This window comes from Oreochromis niloticus, linkage group LG19 (genome assembly GCF_001858045.2).
Source record: "Oreochromis niloticus isolate F11D_XX linkage group LG19, O_niloticus_UMD_NMBU, whole genome shotgun sequence".
In the NCBI taxonomy this organism is placed as follows: domain Eukaryota; kingdom Metazoa; phylum Chordata; class Actinopteri; order Cichliformes; family Cichlidae; genus Oreochromis; species Oreochromis niloticus.
In genome coordinates, this window is record NC_031983.2 from 18,365,297 (window position 1) to 18,388,938 (window position 23,642).

At 38.6% G+C, this 23,642-nt stretch overlaps 1 protein-coding gene and 3 gene segments (V, D, J or C); 2 read left to right on the forward strand and 2 right to left on the reverse strand.

The window, feature by feature from the left end:
- Positions 1 to 5,174: 5,174 nt before the first annotated feature.
- On the reverse strand, positions 5,175 to 12,314 carry LOC109195889 (immunoglobulin kappa variable 4-1-like). The segment is given in 2 exon segments: positions 5,175 to 5,796; positions 12,238 to 12,314. Coding segments are annotated over 2 exon segments (387 nt in total).
- Positions 6,214 to 14,140, forward strand: LOC102083336 (Ig lambda-3 chain C region-like). The segment is given in 3 exon segments: positions 6,214 to 6,250; positions 6,549 to 6,650; positions 13,619 to 14,140. Coding segments are annotated over 3 exon segments (447 nt in total).
- On the reverse strand, positions 8,197 to 8,945 carry LOC102083233 (Ig kappa chain V region 3381-like). The segment is given in 2 exon segments: positions 8,197 to 8,507; positions 8,639 to 8,945. Coding segments are annotated over 2 exon segments (360 nt in total).
- A 984-nt stretch (positions 14,141 to 15,124) lies between the features above and the next one.
- LOC109195870 (TOG array regulator of axonemal microtubules protein 1-like) lies at positions 15,125 to 18,047 on the forward strand. The gene is made up of 8 exons (XM_019348640.2): positions 15,125 to 15,365; positions 15,568 to 15,889; positions 16,138 to 16,377; positions 16,542 to 16,665; positions 16,780 to 16,885; positions 16,985 to 17,223; positions 17,319 to 17,474; positions 17,589 to 18,047. The coding sequence occupies exons 1-8, from the start codon at positions 15,291 to 15,293 to the stop codon at positions 17,827 to 17,829; spliced, it is 1,503 nt and encodes a 500-aa protein (XP_019204185.1). The 5' UTR covers positions 15,125 to 15,290; the 3' UTR covers positions 17,830 to 18,047.
- The last annotated feature ends 5,595 nt before the right edge of the window (positions 18,048 to 23,642 follow it).

A 23,642-nucleotide genomic window follows, 5' to 3' on the forward strand; every position in this document is an offset into this window, starting at 1 on the left:
TAGTGAGACTGAAGAGGTTTTACACAGCTCCAAGCCACTGTGTGAATGTGTCATCATTATAGAAGCCCAGACAGTAATAATTTCCTGCATTTTCAGCCTGAATATCACTGATGGGTGAAGCATACTCAGGTGACCGTGGCTCAGGAGGTTGGGAAGCGTATCTGCAACCGGAAGGTTGCCGGTTCGATCCCCGGGCTCTCTATCCTGGTCGTTGTGTCCTTGGGCAAGACGCTTTACCCTACCGCCTACTGGTGTTGGCCAGAGGGGCCGATGGCGCGATATGGCAGCCTCGCCTCTGTCAGTCTGCCCCAGGGCAGCTGTGGCTACAACAGTAGCTTGCCTCCACCAGTGTGTGAATGTGAGAGTGAATGAATAGTGGCATTGTAAAGCGCTTTGGGTGCCTTGAAAAGCGCTATATGAAATCCAATCCATTATTATTATTATTATTATTATTATTAACTGGATCTACTGCCAGTGAATTGAGATGGAGTTCCTGAGATGTGATTTGATGCCAAGTATGTACAGTTGATGATACACCCTCCTGTGCCCCTGGACACATCATCAGTGATGTAACCTGGGGTCATTGGGGGTTTCGGGTCTTTCAACAATCACACCCCCTCTCCCAGGCGACCCAGCCAGGGTTGATCAAGCCCCAGCTTGTGTCCAGGTAGCGCTTCCCTACATGCCATGCTTCTCCTCTTTTGATCCACATCCACCTCAATGCCGCTTCTGCTGCACTGGTGACCACCTTGATAGCTCTTCGCTGGTTAACCCCTACGATGCCTAGTATTTTGTATGCCCTGCAAAGGGATTGACCCGAGAATCCTCGACATCCCACTTCAATGGGTTGGCATCTTGCCCACCAGCCATTACTCCGGCACTCCTCCACTAGCTCGGAATACTTTGGCCTCTTCTTCTCATGAGTTTCCTCCATACGGTCTTCCCAAGGCACAGTAAGCTCCAGAAGGATTACCTGCTTGGAGACAACTGATGTAACAACTATATCTGGCCTCAGAGTTGTCTTGGCTACCGCTTTGGGGAACTTTAACTGCTTTGCCAGGGCAGCTCTCAGCTCCCAATCGTGCGCTGTTGCCAACAGGCCAGGCGAGATGTTTCGGACTGGTGCTGCTGGCTTCTCCCCAGCTTTTATAAATGTTAAAGGATTTTTATATGTATTCTGCTTTATTGTAGTTAAAAAATCCCTAGTTGTTTAGCTTCATTTAAATCTCCTATTTTACTGTGTTTCATGACAAAGCTTGCATGAGGAAATACCACAGGTGCCTCCACCCTTGCTGAGTTTGCTGAGATAAGCTTGACCAGTTCCTATTTTTAACTGTTTGAAAATATGTTTCATTCTTATCACCTTGTAAGGAGTTGTTTTACACACAAGGGGCACCGACCCGACATATTTTAGGAAGGAGCAGTGTATAAATAAAGAGGGAACTGATGTCTCAGTGTGAGTCTCCACTGAGATCACCCATGTATATACATGTTTGAGTTGTGTCTTTCTTTGCTTGCTGAAACAATTCTTTGACAATAAACGTAACTGTATTCTTTACTGGGCAGACGCTCTTATTGTGACTGATCCCCCTGCAGATTGAATCCGCTACAGCCTTCAGGACTTGATCGTCTCGCCAGCGATATCGCTTTTCGCCCAGGGGTTTTGGGCAGCAGCTTAAAATGTGCTCTAGGGTTCCTCTCTTCTGACAGAGAAGACAGCCTGGTGTCTCCACCTTCCCCCACGTGAAGAGATTCGATGGACTTGGTAGCACATCAAATACCACCTGGATCAGGAATTTTATCCGCTGGGGTTCAGCTTTGCACAGCTCATTCCATGTGACTTTGCGCTCTACAGCTTGCTCCTGCTCCCATCTTGTCCAAGCCCCCTGTTGCCTCAATTGCACCATTTGGCTGGCTCACTTCTTTTCAACTCCTGCTCGCACCTCCTCAAGGATCAGCGACCGCCTCTCTTTCCCATGTGCCTTGTCATAGTTAGGTGTTCTACTGCTACCCAAGCCTGCTCTCCCCTGGGCCACTGTACCCACCAGCACCCTTTGCTGTAGTCTTGATACTGCAATGTCTACAGCCTCAGCAGCTCTCTACTTGCGCCCCGTCCTAACCTCTATTCAGCCAGTGCAACCTGGGGGTCACTGGACTCCTGATATTGGAGCAGCTCCCTGGACCGACTCACCATGAACTCCTCGCTTAGGCTGCTAAAGGGGAGCTTCAGCTTGTTGTTATGACCATAAAGACCGATGCTGCTCAGGCTTCGTGGCAGTCCCAACCACCTGCTCAGAAACCTGCTGATCCTTATCTCGAAGCCTTCCACTGTTGAGATGGGAACTTCGTAGACTAAGAGGGGCCACAAAATCCGAAGTTTTGTGGTTGGAGCTTTGGAGGGTGTCCACGTTTCTGAAGGTACCAACTGACGTCATTATCAATATCTGAACTCCCTGCAGAGCTGATGGTGAGAGTCCCTTCAAGACTGACAGACTTTGCTTTATTGGTTTGAGTAAAAAAAATGTTGTCAAAGGATTCTAAAATAAGAAATAATATTATTTCTGTCTTGAGGAAAGAATAACAGAGAATGCATCAGTTAAAATCAGGGAACATGGACAGCAACTTGTCTTTTTGCATCCTTAAGGGTGTTTTTTTAATGACTTACAGCAACATAACCAATAATCTAAATATTCATGAATTTTAAATCTTACTGTGGTTGAATCCTATGACTCTTGAGTGAAAGGTTGTTAAGCTTTTTACCCATTTCTAGTGTTCATTATGAGTTAAATTTGCAGGCTCCTCATTTCGCTCTTCTCTCACCTCCAGTAGGGCCTGTGGTCCCCCAAATGTGACAGAGAGGATCCTGATCAGTTCGAAGGAGAAGAGCAGCAGTAACACACTGAGGCTAAGCTGGTAGAGCTGGTTGAAAGGAGAAATAAACTCAGCAAATGCTAAAGCCCAGGTGAGGACCTCAGTGTGAGATGAGCTCACTCGGATCAATATGAATTTCAAAGTTTTTAGAAGGAAAGAAAAACTTTGTGTGTGAGAGAACAACACTTCCAGCACCCCAGTACAGGGTGTCTGAATCGGCTCGCAGTCTAACTATATCTTTAATTGTATGACTCTTACCCAGGAAGCAATATAGAGCTTAGATGGAGCGATGGGTGAGGGAATAAGCCCATTACTACTGCCCTGAAGTCCTCCAAATGTCTACCCTGATTCCTCCGACAGCTGTAAAACCTGAGTAGCCTTGCAGGCCCGGTATCCATACTCAAAGCTGCACTTTAGTTTAAAGATGAGCAGAAATACATTCAAGACATTTTATACTTTCAAATCTCCTCTTCTACAAAACCACTTAAACAACAAAAAACACAAAAATAATGCAAATTGAATTTTCATTTCGGCATTCTGGCTAAACATTTTCTTTACAACTATTTATTTATAAGTTTTGGAGAGAGGTGGACAAGCCTCTGATCCATTTTCAGTGTTTATTCTAAATTAAACTATCAGGGTCCTCATTTGTCTCTGCTCTCACCTCCAGCAGGGCTCTGTGCTCCCCCAGTGATGACAAATGGTTTACCTGAAGCCCAGGACAAGAGTTCAGTATGAAACAAGCAGCCTGCTGCTTCCGTAAATAGTAAAGTTTGAGGGAACAGTAATAACAACAACTTCTTAGAGAGTAATATGAAGGCTGTGCATTCAGTAAGGAAGAGATGTAATCACTTATCTGCCTGCTTTCCTGGGTGTTCATACTTTTCTGTTCTTTACATGACTCCCACTTTTCCACACATTCAATGAGTGATACGTAGCTCAGGTGGTGGGTATAGATGTTTTTAATTGGAATTATAATTATTACTGCAAATAAAGCATTTTTATGATCAGTATTACTATCTTTGGTTTTTTAGATGGATTAGCAGAAATCAAATGATTCCTGTAGATTTAAAAGCTTGACAATGATCAAGAAATACATGTGTTTTATATTTATAATAAAGGTGACAACATACAGTGGGAAAAAAATTAATAGCAGGGTTTGTTGTTGTTTTTCAAACACGATCAAGAAGGTTAAGTGGAATATAAATGTAAACATTTGTAATTCATCTGTTTATAAATACATCAAAACTCTTGATAGGAATTTAATCAAGTAATATAAACAGAAAATGACTTGGTCACAGCAGATATTTTAAAAATCCTTATTCCAAAATGCCCCCTAAAAAGGCAAAACAACAAATTCCAATTTGGTATTTAGTGCTTGGTGAGGTTTCTGTCAGCTCTGTGTCAGATATCTTCAGCACTCAGGCTCACCCGAGCCCAGACTTCTCGTTGAGAAAAGGGTGTCAATTGCATTCAGGGACCAGTTGATCAAATCCATAATTCCTCTTTTAGGTTTTAGAGAACAGACTGTGAGAGTGTTCCAGGGAAAAGTAATACAAAAAGCACGAGACTAGACAAGGACACAAGAGGCTAAGCAGGGAGGCTAAGAGAGAGGAGGAGGAGGAGAGGAGAAAAGTGCAACCGCCTTCCTCAAGATCAAGATTGAAATTATTTTTAAGAAAGTTTCAGTCACAACCAGCAGCTTAATTAATGAGTAATTAAATCTAGGTTCTCACTTTAGAAGCAAATTGAGTGTAATCAGAGTACATTTTTCTGAAATTGCAGCTCATTTCAAATTTCAGCCAGATCGATATATATGACACAAACTAGTTCTGTGTCATTTGACACATAATTAGTTTGAAGATGATTCTAAGGCAAAGGATACTTAGCAAGCGTCATTTGAGTAACTAGAAACGCAAAGCTTATATGTAGGTTTCTAATTATATTATAATTATATTATTATTATTTTTCAATCAGTTTTTCAATGAGATTTTGGATAGTTTGCAGTGTTGTGCTTCAGTTCAAACAGATCAATTCTGTTGGCCTGCTGTAGGACAGTTTGTGCTAACCTTGGTCACCACTAAGTTCGCTCCTGCATTACACCAGAGACATTATTATAAGAGAGACATGGAACTGATTTGAAATACAGGCGAACACACATCTGTTGTTGTTACACAGGTAATGTGTAAGTTGATCCTTTTCTCATTCAGCTTTATTTAGAAAAAAATAAAAATTCCATGACAGCAAGTAGCTTTTTTTTCTGTTTTCTTGTGGGAAAGAAAAGTGGAAACATGCCAAAGTGTCCTGTGAAAGCTCTTAATGATCTGAAAAACTTTGTTTTTTGTTTGTCACATGTGTTGTTTAAATAGGATGCTGAAAAACTGAAACTAAAATAATAAATAAAAATGCTCCCCAAAATACATCTTATATACAGATGTAAATCTGTATTTAGTGCTTGGTGAGGTTACTGTCAGCTCTGTGTTCACTGGTCTGTGTCAGTGTCTTTTTTTCAACAGCTGCAGTCAGTTCCTGCTGTAACAGCTCAGTGTCTCTGCAGTCTGACTGAGGGAGGTTTTTGTACGACTACAAATCACTGTGTGAACACTGCAGCACTGTTTATTTCATGGAAACTCTTACAGTAGTAAACTGCTGCATCTTCAGCCTGAACTCCACTGATGGTCATAGAGAAGTCAGAGCTGCTTCCACTGCCACTAAATCGAGATGGTGTTCCTGACTCAAGCGTTTTTGCATATTTTATTAGGAGCTTTGGAGTCTGTCCAGATTTCTGTTGATACCAGAACATAGCATCATCACCATCAGAATATCTGTAAACAGCTCGGCTGGTCCTACAGGTCAGAGTCACAGTGGATCCAGGAGTAAATGTCACTACTGGAGGTTGAGTCACAGTCACCTGACCGCTGCATCCTGCAGACAAAAACAAATCATTCATTTATCAGCAGAAATCAATGAGAGAAAAAGCAGCACATCATGTTTGAAATGTTGCTGAGTGAATGAACCTGTAAAACAGCAGCAGGTCAGTGTCCAGATGAGGATGGTGATGAGAGTCATGGTGGTTGTGCTTTCTGCTGTGTTGACTGACAGATGTGAGTCCTGCAGTGTTGAACTGACAGGACTATAAACCTTCTCAGTTCTCTGGAGGATCAGCTGATGATGCAAAGCCTCCTCTCTATGGAAATTATTTCTCTGCTCTCAACACACTGAAGGAAACGAGGGGCACAAAGTCAGAAGAAAAATAGTTTGAACTAATACTATTATACATAAAACTTGAATGATACCACTGACTTTTTATGGAATAGAGGAAAATATAAAGAAAATATAATTCAGCATTTTTAATATATGGATCACAGCACTTTGGTTGGTAAGCTTACTTCATACTTTTGGTAACAGACATTACGCCTCTATTGCTGTCCTAAGTATATCACCAAACTCTCATAATTCATGTTTTAGAAGCATTTTAGTTTCTTTGTTTTGTTTTGGGGTTTTTTGTTAATATAGCTTTATCTGCCTTTTTCTTTCAATTGGTAATAGTTCAAATAAAATTATGAAAATGATTTTAAATCATTTACACATTTAAATAATTTATCTTAAATCATCGTATGCATTTAATGAGGTTTAAACTGTATTGATTTACTTGAGAAAAGGTTCATTTTCAGCAGTTCGACACTTGTTCAGAGTGCAGGAGGTTTTTGTACGGCCACTTAATGAGTTTGTATCACTGTGGTGGACTTTTGGTGGAGGAACCAAACTCATCGTTGACTGTAAGTACCAGAAATGTTTACTTTGTCCAATAAATAGCTCTTTCAAAAATTACTGAACAGGACATTGCTAAAATTAAGTGATTTTTGTTAATCATTGGTGTACTTAGAATAAATTTCACAGAGATCAATATTTATTCAGTCTTAAAATATGTTTTAATTTGCTGAAAACAATATTCAATGTTCTTTTTGTTATTATTTGTTCTTCTATAAATATTTTCCAGTTAAATATTTAAAATTAATGTTTGGTGATAGTGAAGTTGTTACTTCCCAAATATAACTCTTTGATTTTAATTTTATTTTCACTTAGAAATTTTAAAAATAAGTATTTATAAGTATAAGTATGTAAGTGTGAATTTCTGTTGTGGACATTAAAAACGAAAACTATTTTGTCGGTGTATCCAGACCAGTTTTGTCTTTGTGGTTCAATTATTTTACATTTAAAGGAAGTGAAAGGAACAGATGTAAAATTTGAACCGTATTCACATGTTTCAGCTTTATCAACTGAAAATTATCCTACAGATCAGTTATTGACTGTAACAGTGATGTTTTTATCAACAATCACTGTCACTTTTTCAGATGTGTTTACCAGGTTTCATTCCTTTCTTCTTTATCTTCTTCCCCCTCTTCTCCACCTTTTCTCCTCCAGCGGGTGTGGTGAGGCCCACTCTGACTGTGCTCCCACACCAGAGCAGTGCCACTCTGGTGTGTCTGGCCAGTGGAGGTTTTCCGTCAAACTGGAAGCTGGGCTGGAAGGTGGGGGGCACCAGCACATCCTCAGGGGTGTCAAACAGCTTGGAGGCCCAGGGTACAGACGGCCGCTACAGCTGGAGCAGCACCCTGAGCCTCTCTGCAGACCAGTGGAGGAAGGCGGGCTCAGTGACCTGCGAGGCCAGTCTGAGTGGACAGAGCCCCGTCACTCAAACCCTGGACCCTGACCACTGCTCAGAGTAGAGCTTCAACAATATTTCATGCCTGTGAAGCATTTTATATCTTGATGAAGCTACATTTCTCCTCTGTTGCGATATTTCTGCAGATGTTTGACTCTCTATTAATCTAAATGCAGAATTCATCAGCTATTCATATTATATTGTGCTTTAAAACCATGCTGTAAGAAAGAAAAAACAAGTCTATATCACAAAATAAAATCACAGCTTATGAAAAATCGCTTTTGTGTTATCTTTTTTCCATTACTTTGCATATAAATAGTTGATCAAACCTCCATAATTCTCTTAGACATATATACATTTTTGAAGTGCAGTAAGTTTTTTTTATTTTATGTAAGTAAATATAGACACAGAAATATTACTTTATACATATTAGTTTCTATCGGGGACCTAACAGACCTGCACAGGATTTTTTTCATTTTGCACATATTCATTGAAACTTATTTAAGTAACATTTTTATAAGCAAAGCTGTGTATTTCTTCACTTTTGTTTAGATTCATTGTGTTTTTGCTCTTGCGGTGTGAAGTTGATCAGTTATTGCAGTCTGTCACTCTGCACCTGCAGCCTTCTGCCAGACTGAAGGTTTTTGTACAGCTATAAATCACTGTGTGAACACTCCACCACCATGATCACCCAGACAGTAATAATCTCCAGCATCTTCAGCCTGAAACCCACTGATGGTTAAAGTGTACTGAGAACCAGATCTACTGCCACTGAATCGAGACGGAGTTCCTGAGGAGCGAGTTGATGCTTTGTATATAAGTAGTTTGGGAGGCTGTCCAGGTTTCTGAAGGTACCAACTGAGATCAGCACCAATATTTGAACTTCCTGTGGCGCTGATGGTCACAGTCCCACCAAGACTGACAGACTTGGTTTTATCAGTCTGAGTCAGAAAATTATTGGCAAATGACTCTGAAATGAAGGAAAATGCATCAGGAAGACAGTTTCAACTTCAGAATGAATGTACACATAAAACGAGCTGAGTAAATTTCACTAAACAACATTCTCCTGAAATATTCTTATTAGTTTTTTGAACGTCTCACCCTGACTCAGAAAGCCTAACAAAAGAACCACCAACATTGGAAACACCATCCTGACTCAGTTTTTAGTGGAAGTGCATGACAGCATGTGTGACAGCAGAACTTAAACTGTGAGGAGCAGTGATGCATGAAAGTGTGCAAAACACACTGTAGGAGGAAACCACCCACCTCTCCCAATGAAACAGAAAACACAGAGGTCATGTGAGGAGAGGATCGTTAAAACTTTTCATTATATTTGTCTCATTAACAGATGCATGGTTCCCCTACTGTCATACATCTGACACTAAAGACACTGATTGATTTTGATTATTCTGACAAACTGGATCAACATTTATTTTGAAAAAGACAACATATGAATAAAGACATGAATAGCAAGCTGGTCTAACATTATTTCATTGTCTGAATAGTTTAGTCCTGTACAGCTCTGTAAAACCCTGAAAAGAAGGGTATGTACTCCAGAGTAAAAACCATAAACCAGGTATTTGATATTTTGAACCATGTACAGATGAACTATATCTTTTGTAAAATAAAAAAAAATCTAATCTTCTCTCTCTTTTCTCTAATGATGTCATAACTTTTCCTCTAATTTCCTCCACACAGCTATTTTTTCTCAGACTGTATTGCCGTTACTTTTTGGACCCCAAATTTTACTGAGAAAGATTGAGTAACAAATTTTAATATTTTACATATTTTTTATAAAACAATCTTCAGTTTCAGATTCATTTTGAATTCCTGAAAATAACTGCATTATTATTGCATTAACATGATGATGTTGGCATTTTGCTCAGACCTCACAGAGCTGTTTGATTGTAAACTCATCTGATAATAATTACTGAAAAAGACCAGATCCTCAGACTGTGAGGTAAAATTTGTTTTTCTTTAACACACTAACTATTAATTTTAGCAGGTTGTATATGTGTACCTTATAAAGTCAGGTCTCTGTCTATGGTATGAAATTTGATTCTGTGAACAACCTTTGTTTCTGCAGAAGGAAACTTTTTGCATAACTGAACACGTGGAGCTGAAAAAAGGAGCACAAATCTCAATTTCACTACCCCTTAATGAGTATCAGGGAGTTTCTGTGGAACAGTGCTGTCTCTAATCTCCTGCAAGAGATCATCGCTGCAGCACAATAATCCCTAACCAGTTTAATTTGATATTAGTTTTAACTATACCAATGTGCTTGTTCTCACACATATGTTTCAACACAGAATTAATCTAGATCTTCAGCCTGAACTCCACTGACTGTTAGTGTTAATTCAAGTATAGATCTGATTCTGCTGAAACAACAAAGATCTACCAAACTGACAGTAACTTATTTTGTCAGTTCTGAGTTGAAGTAATTACAGATTTCTGTGCTGGCTGTGCAGCTCAGAGAGACGACCTTATAGACTTATAGACAGCTGTCCACACAGCAAAACATTAAAAATTGTCATTTTACAGAAGGACAAAAATTTCTGTATGATACTGAAACTATAGAAAACTATTTTGCATCCAGGGTGCACAAGAGATATTCAAATTAATGCATGGGTCAGTGAGCACACACCTGCACCTACGGAGTCCAGGCGGAAATTGTACATTGCTGCTGTACAAATAGTGCCCTCTTATGTCAAAATAATAGAATACACATAAAATTGACTCCGATACATGGATCCAAAAAGCAGACTGGACATCGAATAAGGGCACCTTTTTTTTTCCTTCTGATGAAGTTTAATTTTAAAAAAACATAGTTTCTGTTTGAACATGTTTTGTCTGTCTATGCCTCTCTTGTCATTTTCTGCCTTTTGCATTCGCTGTATTTTTTTATAGTGTGTTTGTATATTTTGGCTTGTTTGGTTATTTGCATTTCCTTATATAGTTTTATGCCATTTTGCATTTTTTATATAATTGTGGGCTTTTTGTGGTTGTTTTATACTTTGTATGTTTTGTCATGTTTTCATTGTGGGGTTTTTTCCTTGTTCATACTTCTGTTTATTGTCTTTGCACTGACTTGCTGTGAACACCATTCTTTTGTGGTCAGTTCTTCATCTAGAAGGTCAAAACACGCTAACACTGTTAAAATGATTGTTAGCATTTTTACCAATACCAATTTAACCATGATACACACTGACCAAGACACAAATCTCCTTATACTGTTTTACATCATTTTTTTCTTTTTTCCCCATGATTTTCTGCTTTTTGTGATTCTTTTCAAATCTCATATTTGGAGCATTTTTGTTGTCATATCTTTTTCACTACCTTTTAATATATTTGCACATATGTTTTTGCTATCCTTTTGTAGTCATTCTACATATTTCAGACAACTTTTTTTCCCACATTTTGTATGTTACAGTTTTATTCTAAGGAAGGGTTCAGAAATATTTCTGCAGCATTGAAGGTCCGAAAGAGCACAGTGGCCTCCATTCTCCCATATTGAAGAATTGAAACCATGACTCTTTCAGACATCAGGGTAAAAGGGCCTTAGACGGGGAGCTGACCAAGAACATGATGATATTGATTCCCCAGAAAAAGGCACCTGAAAGACTCAGAACACAAGAAACAAAATTCTCTGCTCTGATGAAACAAAGAACTCTTGGACCTGTATCCCAAACATCATGTGTGGAGGAAATTTAGCACAACTTATCACCTGACCAATGCCATTCCTACAGTCAAGCATGGTGGTGGCAGCATCACACTGTGGGGATGTCTTTTGGCAGCAGGAACTGGACTAGTCAGGGCTCAACAGCTGAATGTGTGTGTGCTTCATAACTGTCACATTGATTTTTCTTAATCAGGCTTGACACTATCAGTTATGTTAAAAAGTGTTTGATGATCTTTTGTTAGAGGGATGCTAATGACTTCAACTGTTGTTAGAATCAAATTTGAATGCAGGCGATATTACACACAAGTAAAGAAAATTAAGAGATATTTTGGCCATAATCAATAAACCTGAATTAGATGCTGTGAAAATTTAACATTTACCAAACTAATAGCGAAAATAGAATTCCTGTATCTAAACAGCCAACTTCTGTTTTCTTTTCAGGAAATGTGTGCACAACATGGCTTTGTGTAATCTTGCTGATATTACAGTCAGTTTTATCTTCACTGGACTGTTTTGCTTCCTCTTCATCAGCTGCAGTCAGTTCCTGCTGTAACAGCTCAGTGTCTCTGCAGTCTGACTGAGGGAGGTGACTACAAATCACTGTGTGAACATATAAGCACTGTTTATGTAATGTTGACTCTGACAGTAGTAAACTGCTGCATCTTCAGCCTGAACTCCACTGATGGTCATAGAGAAGTCAGAGCTGCTTCCACTGCCACTAAATCGAGTTGGTGTTCCTGACTCAAGTGTTTTTACATATCTTATTAGGAGCTTTGGAGCCTGTCCAGATTTCTGTTGATACCAGAATATAAAATCCCCACGAGAATCTCTGATAACAGCTTGGCTGGTCCTACAGGTCAGAGTGACAGTGGATCCAGGAGTAAATGTCACTGCTGGAGGTTGAGTCACAGTCACCTGACCGCTGCATCCTGCAGACAAAAACAAATCATTCATTTATCAGCAGAAATCAATGAGAGAAAAAGCAGCACATCATGTTTGAAATGTTGCTGAGTGAATGAACCTGTAAAACAGCAGCAGGTCAGCGTCCAGATGAGGATGGTGATGAGAGTCATGGTGGTTGTGCTTTCTGCTGTGTTGACTGACAGATGTGAGTCCTGCAGTGTTGAACTGACAGGACTATAAACCTTCTCAGTTCTCTGGAGGATCAGCTGATGATGCAAAGCCTCCTCTCTATGGAAATGATTTCTCTGCTCTCAACACACTGAAGGAAACTTTGTGACACAAAATCAAAAGAAAAATTGTTTCGATTAGTACCATTAATGATTTTATGGAATAGAGGAAAATATATTGGAAACATATTTACGTATTTGTATCGCCTGGATTAAAATGGCACTCTGGTTTGTATGCTTACCTTTTGATATATAAGTGAAGTTGTTAGTTATATTTTTATAGTCTCATAATTCATTATTTTTTGAAGCCTTTCTGGTTGCTGTGTTAAAACAGTTTTGTTTGTGTTTTTTAAAATGAATATGTGTAATGTGAAAATTAAGTTTTGTCTTTCAATTCTTAATACTAAAATTACAGATATGATAATCATGATTTAAATTCATTAAATGATACTAAGTCATGTTAGTGAAATCATCTTCTGTGTTCAATAAGGTGTACTGTGATGTTTTACATGAAAAAAAGGTTCATTTTCAGTGGTTAGAGGTTTGTTCAAAGTGCAGGAGGTTTTTGTACGGCCACTTAATGAGTTTGTATCACTGTGGTGGACTTTTGGTGGAGGAACCAAACTCATCGTTGGCTGTAAGTACCAGAAATTTGTCATTTATTAAAAACGTAGTATTTAATAAGCATTTTTTAAAGTCTACTAAACAGAACTTTGATCAAATTCAGTGATTATTATTAAGTTGATGTCACAATTTTGGAAGAAACTTTTCTTAAATCAATACTCATTCCAACTCAGTTTTTGAAAGAACTGAACTTACAGAAAACAATTTTTAATGTTCTTTTTGGGTTTTTTTGCTAATTTAAATATTATCCGGTTACAATATTATGAGTTGTGATTGTAGGTTTTAGCTGACTATGATTTAAAATGTATTTTTACTCATGAATTTTGAAATAAAAACAAATATTGAATCGTGTTTTGTGGACTTCTGTTAGAAAAAAGAAATTAACTCAGTATATTTAGATCAAGTTTGTGTTCATGGTTGATCAATTTTAATTTCAGTTTAAAGGAAGTGAAAGAAACAGATGTGAAGTTTTAACTGTATTCTCATGAGTGCTTTAGCTTTGTCAGTTTCAAATAAGAAAATTATCACAGGGTTGTGTTATTTACTGTAACACGTGATTAAAAAAAGTAATCATTGACAATATATTTACTTAGATGTTTGTACATTTGTATGTCTTTTTTCGGTTATCTTCAACCTTTTCTCCCCCAGCGGGTGTGGTGAGACCCACCCTCACAGTCCTCCCTCCATCCAAAGAGGAAGACAAACAGAGTAGTGCCACTGTGGTGTGTTTGGCCACCGGGGGCTTCCCCTCAAACTGGAATTTGGGCTGGAAGGTGGGGGGCACCAGCACATCCTCAGGGGTTTCAACCAGCCTGGAGGTCTTGGGGACAGACGGCCGCTACAGCTGGAGCAGCACCCTGAGCCTCTCTGCAGACCAGTGGAGGAAGGCGGGCTCAGTGAGCTGTGAGGCCAGTCTGAGTGGACAGAGCCCCGTCACTCAAACCCTGGACCCTGACCACTGCTCAGAGTAGAGCTTCAGCAACACTTCCTGTTTGCATATGATGTGTTTGATGAAGCTACAGGTTTTGTTTGTTCTAATCTTCCTGCAAATATTTGACTCTCTATTGATGTGCATGCAGATGTCATCTGTTTATTCATATTGTGTTTTCAAACCATGCTATAAAAAGAAAGTCTGTGGAACCCAATAAAATCCCAGTTTATGAAAAATCACTAATGCTTTATCTTTTATTCTATATTTATCAGAATGTATAAAGTTTAGAAAAAATGCAATTTATTAAAGTTTGGAAATACATAAATATCATTTTCTGTCATTGCACTTAAAAAAGGTGCTCATGAACTTTTACTCATATTTAATGATAAATATAAAGATTGAATCACTATAAACACAGTTGTATACTTCTTCAGTTTTATTTTTTCATTCAGTGCGTTTGTGGTTGATGATTCTTGTGTTAGTGGATCAGTTATTCTCATCACAGTCCAGCACGCTGCACCTGCAGCCTTTAACCAGACTGAAGGAGGTTCTTGTACTGCTATAAATCACTGTGTAAACACTCGACTACAACGACAGCCCAAATAGTAATAATGTCTAACATATTCAGACTGAAACCCACCGATGGTTAAACACTGAGAACCAGATCTACTTCTGCTGAATCGAGAAAAGGCTCCAGAGAAGAGATTTAATTTTCAGTATATAAGAAATTTGGGGGGTTTCTGAAGGTACTGTACCATGTTAGAGAGGTTTAACCTACAGTCCTTGAATACTAGGCAGTTGTAGAGGATGAGTAACTCTACTTTAAATGACTCCCACTCCTTATTGGAGGATTTCAGCTTCTTCCTTCGGGACAGAGGTTTGCGGCCCCTAAATGCAGGCGAAGCTTAAAGAAACAGCTTTGTCCAAACTGCTATTTTGTTGTTGTTGTTGTAGCAATTGACACACATGTTTTTTTCTGTATTCTTTTTTTAAAACTGTATTTATTTATTTACTGTACTTATTTCTCTATTTATGACAGTGCTTTTATCTCCTTTTTGCTGTTTTATATGAATTTATATGAATCAGTATAGCGTTGTCTAGTTTTAGAAGCTGTGATTAGGACGTCTATTTAAATTTGTTGATTAAAGATCATAATTAGAGATCATAAGCTGCCTTTGATTAAGACATGTCTGATATTTTTGTAAAAACACAAAATAGTGTATATATATGAATATTTTCAAACAATGCACAGAATGCTCTGTGAGTTCCATATGACATCATCATAACAGTGATTTACTGAGCAGCTGAGTTAGAACTTGCCACTCACACACTGAGAAGCACTCACAAACTTTCTGTTTCTAAACAGTTTGTTCACTTTTTATCTCAGTCATGCCTGAAAAGACATCAAATAACTTTGTCCTTCGCTTTCAATGTTTGATTCAGAGAAACCGCACAGGTGGAGATGTAAGTAACTAAACATACTCATTCTTGATTTCTCTGCTGTTCAAATGTCAACGTTTCTGAGAGATGTGTTATATTTTGCTGCTTTGCACAGTCAACTGTAAGTCACTGTAGACAGAGCAACTGTCAGCGCTTCACCACAGAGTCCAGGATCCTGGACTTTCACAAAGCTCAAAGCAGTAAGACAAATGTGTTCTTTCAACAGGCAGACCCATCGCATATCGCACAGAGACCCAGAGTTTGTGCTGTGCGACTCCCACCTTTATTTAAGCAATGCACAGACTCTCCACAGGGAGTCCAGAGATGCTGGAACTTAAGTCCCTGGTTGGAGGACCCTTTTTTGAGTCAGGAGGACCCTAAAAGAAGTGTGTGTAGCCTCAGCTCTGCAGACACACACACACCGAGTGATCTGAGGGCCATTCCTCTCATTGATAGTCCTGCTGAGATGACACCGCTCACTCCAGTTCCTCCACCTCCTCGAGCAGCTTCACAATTGCCTGTTTTCTCTGCTAAACATTCAGGAGCAGGTCGGTTCAAAGTGCTAAAGAAAATGCTTTTCTTTAGTGGTTACACCTGCTGTTAATCAGTTAGTTTAAATTTTAAAATTTGACACTGTCGATTATCTATTTTAATGCTAAATTACACATATTCTTACTATCCATTCATTTTATATGCTTTTTTGAAAAAGAATCAGGAAGAAAAATGTTTATTGTTGTTGTTTTGTTTTTAATAAGATGTCAATTTGTAGTTATTTAGTTATTTTTTGTCTAAACAGACACGAAGGTCATTCGTGGAATAAGAGTTGTGACAGCAAAAAACAAACTTGGGCCCATTTTGGAAAAACTGCAGCATTTCCAGGATGGGATCGTAGCCTCACCTGGACACACAGTACCAACCAAAACCTTTGCTGCAGTAAAGCCTTTGTGTCCAAAACCTCCAACAGTTCCCAAAGCACATAAACGAGGACCTCGGCCTGGGACGTTGATGCGCCGTGCAAAAGTCGTCCCTATAGACGGTAAGTGGTTTTCCTCAGTAACTGTAGAAGATGCTGAGTACTCAAACTTTAATTTAAGGAATTTTTTTAGAAGATTTTTATGAACAATTAATCACTGCATCATGTACAATGCTTTGAATTAGAAGAAATTACAGTTTCTTTTTACTAACCTCGTTGATTATCAGACAAGAAAGCAGACAGTCAGTGCAGTCGGAATAATCCAAGAGAGGGCAGGGTCAAACTCCCACCTCTAGCTACACCTGTAGAGAGCCTGTCCCACAGCTTTAGTCTGCTGTCTTCAGACGACTGGTAAGAAATGTAGCAAGGAGACATTAAATACTGCACAGAAACAGTGCTGCATAATGTGGCTGTTATTTGTGGTGTTCCTGAAGTCATGTTCAATGTTGTGTCGTGTAAATACAGGATAAAGAAAAGACAGGGGTTGCAAACTATTCAGTCTCTGGCAAAGCACCACTCGGACATCCTGAAGACTAAACTGCATGAAGTGTGTCTGGTCCTCATTGAGGAGGTATTGCACACTTTATGTTTCTTATATGTGTTTCATGCAGTTACTTTCCCTTCACGTGCATACTACAGCCTCAACTGATGATCATCACTCACATTTTAGGTGAAAAACCAACGCTCAGCAGTAGCCTGTGAGGCCATACATACCATCGATGAGCTCTACATTCAGCTCCAGAAAACAATGGACCCAGAAGTTGAAACAACAGGCCGAGTTCTATTGCTGAAGCTTGCACAGACCAACAACAACTTTATTCATCAGGAGGTCAAACTGGCGCTTGATGCCATGGTGGGAAATTGCAGCCATGGACGGATTCTGAGCGCTCTGTTTAACACAGGACTGAAGTAAGAGGAGAGAAGAGGCTGTAGTGATTTTATCAGAAGACATGAAAGAGAGATCATGTTCACTGAGTTGTGTGTCTAATATTGTCCTTTCTCAGCCATCGCTGTGTGGCAGTGAGGAATAGCACGGCTCAACACCTGCACCAGCTGGCTGACAAACTTGGAGCAGCCGTCATCCTGAAAGCAGGAAGCTTCACTGAACGCTTTCTAATTGCTGCCTCTAGAATGGCAGGGGATGCTGCACCTGAAGCCAGGTGGGTACTTTTAAAAGGGTTTGAAAGTGCATTACTGCGCGAGTCCTGTTTTATTTTCTGTGAGTTTACACAATCACCGTAATGAAAATTAATGAGAACTGTAATCTTCCACAGGTACCATGGGCAAACAATCATCAAGAAACTGGCCCTTCACAAGGACTTTATGAATTTGTGGATGAAGATTGTCCCTGAAAAAGACAGGCGTCCTGTGGAGAAGAGCTTGAAAAAGGCTAATAATTACAGGCAGCAGGTCAGCATCCAGACTAAGCTCTCCTCTCCAGCAGGGCCTGGGCTCCCCAGATGTGACAATGCATGTTCTGACGAGTACAGAGAAGAAGAGCGGCTGCTACAGTAGCAGCAGCACTCTGAGGCTAAGCTGGGAAAGTGGTTGGAGGTTCAACCATCATGACCACAGACAGTCCCAGTCGCTCTGCAGGAGTAAACTTCTCCATCTTCAGAACTACAAACTATTTCTCTGAAGGACAATATTATTAGATTTACATTAATTATTATTACATCATTCTTATTATTACATTATTTGTATTATTTCATTATTATTATCACATTTTTAAGATCCTGAATGAACAATGAATGAATAAATTTCTTTGTTTTCATCTGAATTAAAATGGCTCTTTGGTTGGCACATATACAGTTTCTGTTTTTCTGTCAACAAATATCAATACATTCTTAGTTCTCTTGTTTTCATTTTTAAACCATGATTTTGCATTTTTATCAGGATTCAAAGTCATTTTTATAACATAAAGAACGTCTTGATGCATTCTCAATCATCCAGGAAAGTAAATCTCCAAAAGTTGAATCTGTTCATCAAAAACGCTACGTCCAGATGAACAGATTCAACTTTTGGAGATAACATAAAGAACTATTAAATAAATATTAAGAATTATTATAAAAACATTTTGAAAAGAAATGAAAATGATTGGGTGGTGAACCCTTTTTTTTTTTCAACACAGAGGTTGTAAAATTATAGCTTTATTCGAAAAAAGATGCTTGTTCAGAGTCCAGCAGGTGTTTGTGCGGCCACTTAATGACTTTGAATCACTGTGGTGGACTTTTTGTGGAGGAACCAAACTAATCAGTCATTATAAGCAGAGATGGGCAGTAACGCGTTACTTGTAACGCGTTACTGTAATCCGATTACTTTTTTCAAGTAACGAGTAATGTAAGGGATTACCATTGCAAAAACGGTAATTAGATTACAGTTACTTTCCCGTAGGAACGCTGCGTTACTGCGTTACTAAAACCGTGAGTTTTTTGCGAGAATGTCTCATGATAGTGACGTAAGCGAGTGCGACGTTCGTGACAACAGCTGTCTGCAGATCAACAATGGATAATATATCAAGTACGGGAGAGAGTATGAGCGTGCAGCGTTTAAAGCGTGGAAGTACTGACCTTACTTTGAGTTTGATTCCATAAAAAGTGACAAAAACATTAGCGTCCGTTGTGCGTGGGAAGAAAACGTCTTTTTACAGCGAAAAAAACCCCTAAACTTCCAAGCAAGCGCCGAGTGCGCTACGACTGTAATGTGAAACTCACAGAGAAACTCGCGGATTCTTCCACTGACCGCCGCGGCACACCTGCACCAGGCTAAACCTCCGCCTACCCCCATCCTGCTTTACAGGTGAAAATAGAGCAACTAGCCTTTGACTTTATTTATTTTCTGCTGTGTTTTACTTGCATCTATTTGAAAGAGTGAGTGTAAACACAAAAAAATATTTTATTTTATGTACTGGAATGTGCAGAAAATAGGTTTAAATGTTAAACAAATTTCTTCCGGTCAGAGAATGTTGCATATAATTTAATTTTTGCTTGATGCATAAAGTTAAAAGATTAAAACTAATAAAACAAGTTTTAAAAAGAGACATTTCCATTTGATTACATTTTGTATGATGGATTATGCAGAAAAAGTAGAATTGGGCTGCAAGATCTATCGCTTTATCACCTATTCAGGTTGTAAATCGTGTTTTTAAAAAGTAACTAAGTAACTAAGTAACTAAGTAATTAATTACTTTTGAAAATAAGTAATCAGTAAAGTAACGGGATTACTTTTTTGGGGAAGTAATCAGTAATTAGTTACTGATTACTTTTTTCAAGTAACTTGCCCAACACTGATTATAAGTACCCAAATCTTTCAAGAATATAACTACAGCAACAAGACATTTAATCTCAAGTATCAGAACTTTTTTTTATAAATATGAAAATAAATTAAAATATGAAAAATGTATTTATATAAATAGATGATGTCTACCAAAACTTAACACCAAAATAAATCAATAGTTCACTGCTTTCACTTTAACATTGTGTTACATTCATGTTCTTTAAAACATCTTTGCAGACAAATACGATTTTTATTCAGCTCACAAAAGAAAATTGATGAATGTGAATAAGGCTCATAAGTACTTGACAACTGTGAGGTCACTTTTCATTTCCCTTCCATTCCTTTGTACACATTGCAGCTTTTGCAACTTTAGAAAAACAATTGCATATTTGGAGAAAATCTTTTGCCCAGTTTGTTAAACTTTTTGATAAACATAAACTTACATAAGTTACATAGTTACATTACATATAGTCTCTTGAATTTTATAGTTTATTTTATATATCTAAATAATAAAATACCGACATCATCACACTCTACATTAGAATGTTTTTGCTGGTAATGGTAAAAATATGTAAAGTAAAACATGTAATTTAATTCAGTTATATGAAAATTCTCTCAACTTGTCTACATAAACCATAATCATGTACTTAAACACAATAACAGATTATTTAAATTCAAGTTAATGCTGCTACTTCCACAAATCTACTACAAACTGGACCTGGGAACAATATTCTTATTTGCACACTCAGTCACATAGTTACTGAACACATCTAAATTATACTATATTTGCACATTTTGTTTCATGCGCGTGTCTTCATCCTGTCTCAATTCAATACTAATGCACAATCAACTCACTTTACTGTAATGGCACACGACCACTTCGTATTGTCTCTGTCCTGTCTTTGTTTATTGTACATAGATATAGTTAGTAATAGTACCTTTTTTTGTCTTTAATTTTACCCAAATTTAGTGAGTTATTATTTATTTGTAATTTCTCATCTTATATCTCTTAGACATATATATATATATTTATATTCTTATAAATGCACCATGGGGGCACCAGAAACTAAATAAGATATATAACTTGCAAAGAAGTAAAAAAGCGGCCTTATTCATAGATTTCTGTGCTTATAATTTTCCAGACAGCGATGAGTGACTTAATTCGCCTGGAGATGACTGAATTTTCCTGCCTTTGACACAGACAGGCAGTGCTTCAAGTCTGAGATAAAAACATGGAAAATATTCTGATGCCAACTACAATTAGCTTGGCTGCACTTACAGACAAAAGTCAAAAACATGTTTTAGTAAATGCCAACAGCAGGTCAAAGCTGTCAGTGTCACATTGATGCTACACACAAACTGGAAAGTTCAAAGGTCAACAACTATACTAAAAATCAGTCAGGGTGACAGTTTTGTTGTATGCAACAGAAAAAGCATAATATTCTTGATAAATTTCAATCGGGTTTTAGAAAGTTACACTCCACGGAAACAGCTCTCCTGAAAGTCACAAATGACCTCTTGATGGCTGCAGACAGGGGTGATTGCTCAGTCCTAGTTCTTCTGGACCTTAGCTCAGCCTTTGATACCGTTGACCATCAGATCTTAATCCATCGCTTAAATCTCATGGTAGGGATATCTGGATCTGTCCTAAAGTGGTTCACCTCATTTCTGGAAGATAGGACGCTTTTAGTTTCAGTGGGAAACTTCCGATCAGACGTGGCTAAGTTTCTATGTGGAGTCCCACAAGGTTCGGTTTTAAGCCCCCTGTTATTTTCACTATATATTCTTCCCTTAGGCAGGATCATTAGCGGTTTCAAAAATATTTCCTACCATTTGTATGCAGACGACATCCAATTATACATCTCTTTTAAACCTTGGGAATTAGACAAGCTATCCACTCTTATGGACTGTCTTAAGGAAATTAAGCTTTGGATGACAAACAATTTTCTGCAGCTGAACACAGACAAGACCGAGTGCTTAATCCTTGCTCCAGAAAATATCAAGCCCCAAATTAGTCAACATCTGGGTGCCTTTTCATCGTCGATAAAAGCCACTGCTCGGAATCTTGGGATAATTTTCGATCAATCTTTGTCCTTTGACGCTCATATTAAATCCGTGACCCGCTCCTGCTTTTTTCATTTAAGAAATATTGCCAAACTCAGGACTATTGTCTCCACAACCGAACTGGAGATGCTTGTCCACACCTTCATTTCCTCCCGGCTAGACTATTGTAATGCACTCTTCTCCTGTGTATCTAAGGCCTCACTAAATCGGCTCCAAGCGGTTCAAAATGCTGCAGCAAGGCTTTTAACCCACAGCAATAAATTTTCCCATGTCACTCCTATACTAAAATCCTTGCACTGGCTTCCGGTTGGGTATAGATATAAGTTTAAAATCCTCACCTTTACGTTTATGTCTCTACAAGGTGAGGCCCCCACCTATATCTCGGAGCTTCTCCAACCCTATTCTCCAAAGCGGACTCTTAGATCCACTGATAGTGGTCTTCTATCTATTCCACGGACTCGTTTGAAAACAAAGGGGGATCACGCTTTTCAAACCCTGGCTCCAATAATGTGGAACGGTTTACCCTCCCCACTACGCACCATCGACACTGTGGCTTCTTTTAAAAAACAGCTTAAAACACATCTGTTTAGACAGGCGTTTGGGTAATGTTAGTGTGTAATATGTTGTTTTATTCTATATTTATACTGTACTATTGCTTTGTTTGATATGCTTTTATACTTCCTTTATATTGTTATATTGTTTGTCTGTTTGACATGCCTTCATTCCCATGTGAAGCACTTTGTAACAGCGTTTGTCTTAAAAAGTGCTATATAAATAAATTTTACTTACTTACTTACTTACTTACTAAAATTCAGATCATCAGCAGATGAGAAGGAAGAAGAAACTCTGACCTGGCACTTGACCTTTGCAGGCCACTGAATGTCACCCAATCTGACTGGCGTATGCAGAAAAAGCTTTAAAGACACCTTCTGGGTAGAGCAGAGTGACAAAAGTGAAACTTTATCTGAAGCTATAAATCACTGTAGGCATAAGATGTTTATGACCAACCACTCACTGATCAGTGTTGCTGCTGATGCATCGTGTCTTCACCTCAGGGCTGCTAAAGTGACAAACAACCCATTCACAGTCTATATCAGCTCCAACACTGGTCTTACTGAAGGCTATACTTGCTAATATTTAAATTCCAGCACAGTTTTTAAATGCTAAGAATTTGTTCCAGTTTAGTGGTTGCTTTTTCCATTACCTGACTGTACATAGTTTCAGCTGAAAGGTCTTTGGAGAAGTATTTGCTTTCAGTACCAGCTTTAATTTAGTATGAGCACACCAGGTGCTACTCCATCAGCAAAGGGGCCATGTAGGCTCCTGTGTACATTTTAACACAGAGTCCCGAACTGAAGGCAGGTTTCTGATGTCACTGTTTCATGGCTGCATTCAAGCGGACTGTGTTGCTGGGAAAGAAAACTGAAGCCACACATTAGACAGTTCACTCACTGCATTGGAACAGATTAGTTTGTTTCTATAAATAGGCATCATCAGAGCTCAAAGAGGGGAAACAGAAGTCTCTCTGTCCGAGCAGTCTTTTCCCTGACAGCAGTAGAGTCCAAGGACCTAAACTGGAGCTAATTAGCTAATTCATGAGGCCTGAAGGGAGCAACATTTGAATTAAAGCAGTCAACAGCAACAGCAACTTTTCTAAGCAACAGGATTTGTCAATAATTTCTATACAATCTCAGCAATTCCTCACATTAGCAGTAAAATATGGAAAGTATACTTTTAAAGTAAAGTACAAATGTATCCTGGGAAACTCAGACAGGATTATAGGCAAGTCATCTCTACTGGAGTAATGTATCTAACCATATATTTGACTTTGTAGTTGCAGTAGCACATATGAAAACAACATCTACTGCTGCACACTGAGGGGACATAGGTTTGTTTTAAATCAACAACTTTAATTAGGCATAGCTTGTTACACCGGCCACATCAGGTTCAGGTAGATTAGTTACACTGGGATTCTTAATGGGAGAAGT

Bases quoted from the DNA above. Each gene is read 5' to 3' on its own strand.
- LOC109195870 (XM_019348640.2), top strand. From the start codon at position 15,291: ATGCCTGAAAAGACATCAAATAACTTTGTCCTTCGCTTTCAATGTTTG. The intron at 15,890-16,137 runs GTCGGTTCAAAG...TTGTCTAAACAG, and splicing joins TGCTAAACATTCAGGAGCAG to ACACGAAGGTCATTCGTGGA. The intron at 16,666-16,779 runs GTAAGAAATGTA...GTGTAAATACAG, and splicing joins CTGCTGTCTTCAGACGACTG to GATAAAGAAAAGACAGGGGT.